The sequence below is a fragment of the Volvox carteri genome (assembly GCF_000143455.1).
Source record: "Volvox carteri f. nagariensis unplaced genomic scaffold VOLCAscaffold_1, whole genome shotgun sequence".
NCBI lineage: Eukaryota > Viridiplantae > Chlorophyta > Chlorophyceae > Chlamydomonadales > Volvocaceae > Volvox > Volvox carteri.
In genome coordinates, this window is record NW_003307545.1 from 4,949,656 (window position 1) to 4,950,963 (window position 1,308).

Below are 1,308 nucleotides of genomic sequence, written 5' to 3' on the forward strand. Positions count from 1 at the left end.
ACTCTTCTCCCTCTCCCTCAATATCCTCCTCCCCCTCCCCCTCCCCCTCCTGACGCGGCAGCTGTTCTTCCGTTCCGGGATCTGTAGCTGTGTACGTTGCCGCGATGACCGGTCACTAGGGGTCACCCGGAGTCAGCATCTTACTTCTTCTCCTACAATACTGGTCTTAGCTTGGAGCATCCTTCTTTCTAGGGTTTTTGCTTCGCGTCAATCGGCTATACTTCGCCGTACCCCCTCCTCCTCCCCCCGTCGTGGTTCGTCTTTCCCCCTACCTGCCCCCCCGGCCCCGCCCCGGGCTCCCCCACCACCACACACACACGCACATACACACACCTTGAGCAGCTCGTGCAGCGCGGGCGTGTCCCCCATCTCCACCGCGTTAGGAGTGACAGCTTGGAGGAGCGCCTCTTTGAGCCGCCTGGGGACATGTACGGCGACATGTACGTCAGTGCGCGTACGGATACCACGAATGAAAACGTATCCCATCACACCCCGACATACATACATACACACATACATACACGTACCCAGCCCAGCCTCGCTCCCAGCCCCCTATCACCGCTACTCACTTTCGAATGGTGTTGTTGAAGGCGGTGATCCCGATGCCCTTTTCAATACACTCGATGATGAAGGCCTTATCCGCGGACACCGTGGCCTGGTCAGGCAGTACGGCAATACCAGCAAAATACGACAGCAGCAACCGGCAGGCCGGGTGCATCAACGACCGGCATGACATCGTCGTCGTCATTCCCCCCGAGCGGCAACACCGGGCCGCAACACACGTACAGCAGGTACAGCACGCATGTAAGCAACGTCTTCCGTACACGCCGTACATCCCTTCAGCTGCTGTACTCCTATCACTTCCATCAAGTGACACAACTCCCCCCATCCCCCCCTCGCAGCCCTCCCCTCCTCGCAACCCCACCTGGGCTGTACGGACTTCAATGCTATTGCTAATAATCTGCGGAGGGAGGGGAAACAAGGGGCGAGGGGGAACATGGTTTTTTTGGGGTTTTGGAGGTTGTGTGGGGGATGCCTAGCTCGCGAGGGTGGGGCCGACAAGAGGGGTGTGTCCACAAGACGGGGCACGCATCGACCATCCATCGACATGTTCACAGGGGCTGCGGACACATACATACATACATACATACATACATACATACATACATACCGCACCTGCACCGTCTGAACCCTCGTGTCTTTGCTGTCCTTGACGTCCACCACCACCTCAAACTCCACACCTGGAGGTGAGGGGGGGCCGTGGGGGGGAAAGGAGGGGGAGGTGGGGGGCGAGGGGGGAGGGTGTTG

The 1,308-nt window shown here is 58.9% G+C and overlaps 1 protein-coding gene across 1 annotated transcript in view; it reads right to left on the reverse strand.

Moving 5' to 3' along the window:
* Positions 1-1,308, reverse strand: part of VOLCADRAFT_120244 (uncharacterized protein) — a gene marked incomplete at its 5' end in the record, with an annotated part of 17,591 nt that overhangs the window by 8,145 nt on the left and 8,138 nt on the right. The window contains 4 exons of the mRNA XM_002946233.1: positions 334-418; positions 570-655; positions 926-961; positions 1,177-1,241. Of these exons, the coding sequence (XP_002946279.1) occupies positions 334-418; positions 570-655; positions 926-961; positions 1,177-1,241 (272 nt within the window). The remainder of the gene's footprint in view (positions 1-333; positions 419-569; positions 656-925; positions 962-1,176; positions 1,242-1,308) is intronic.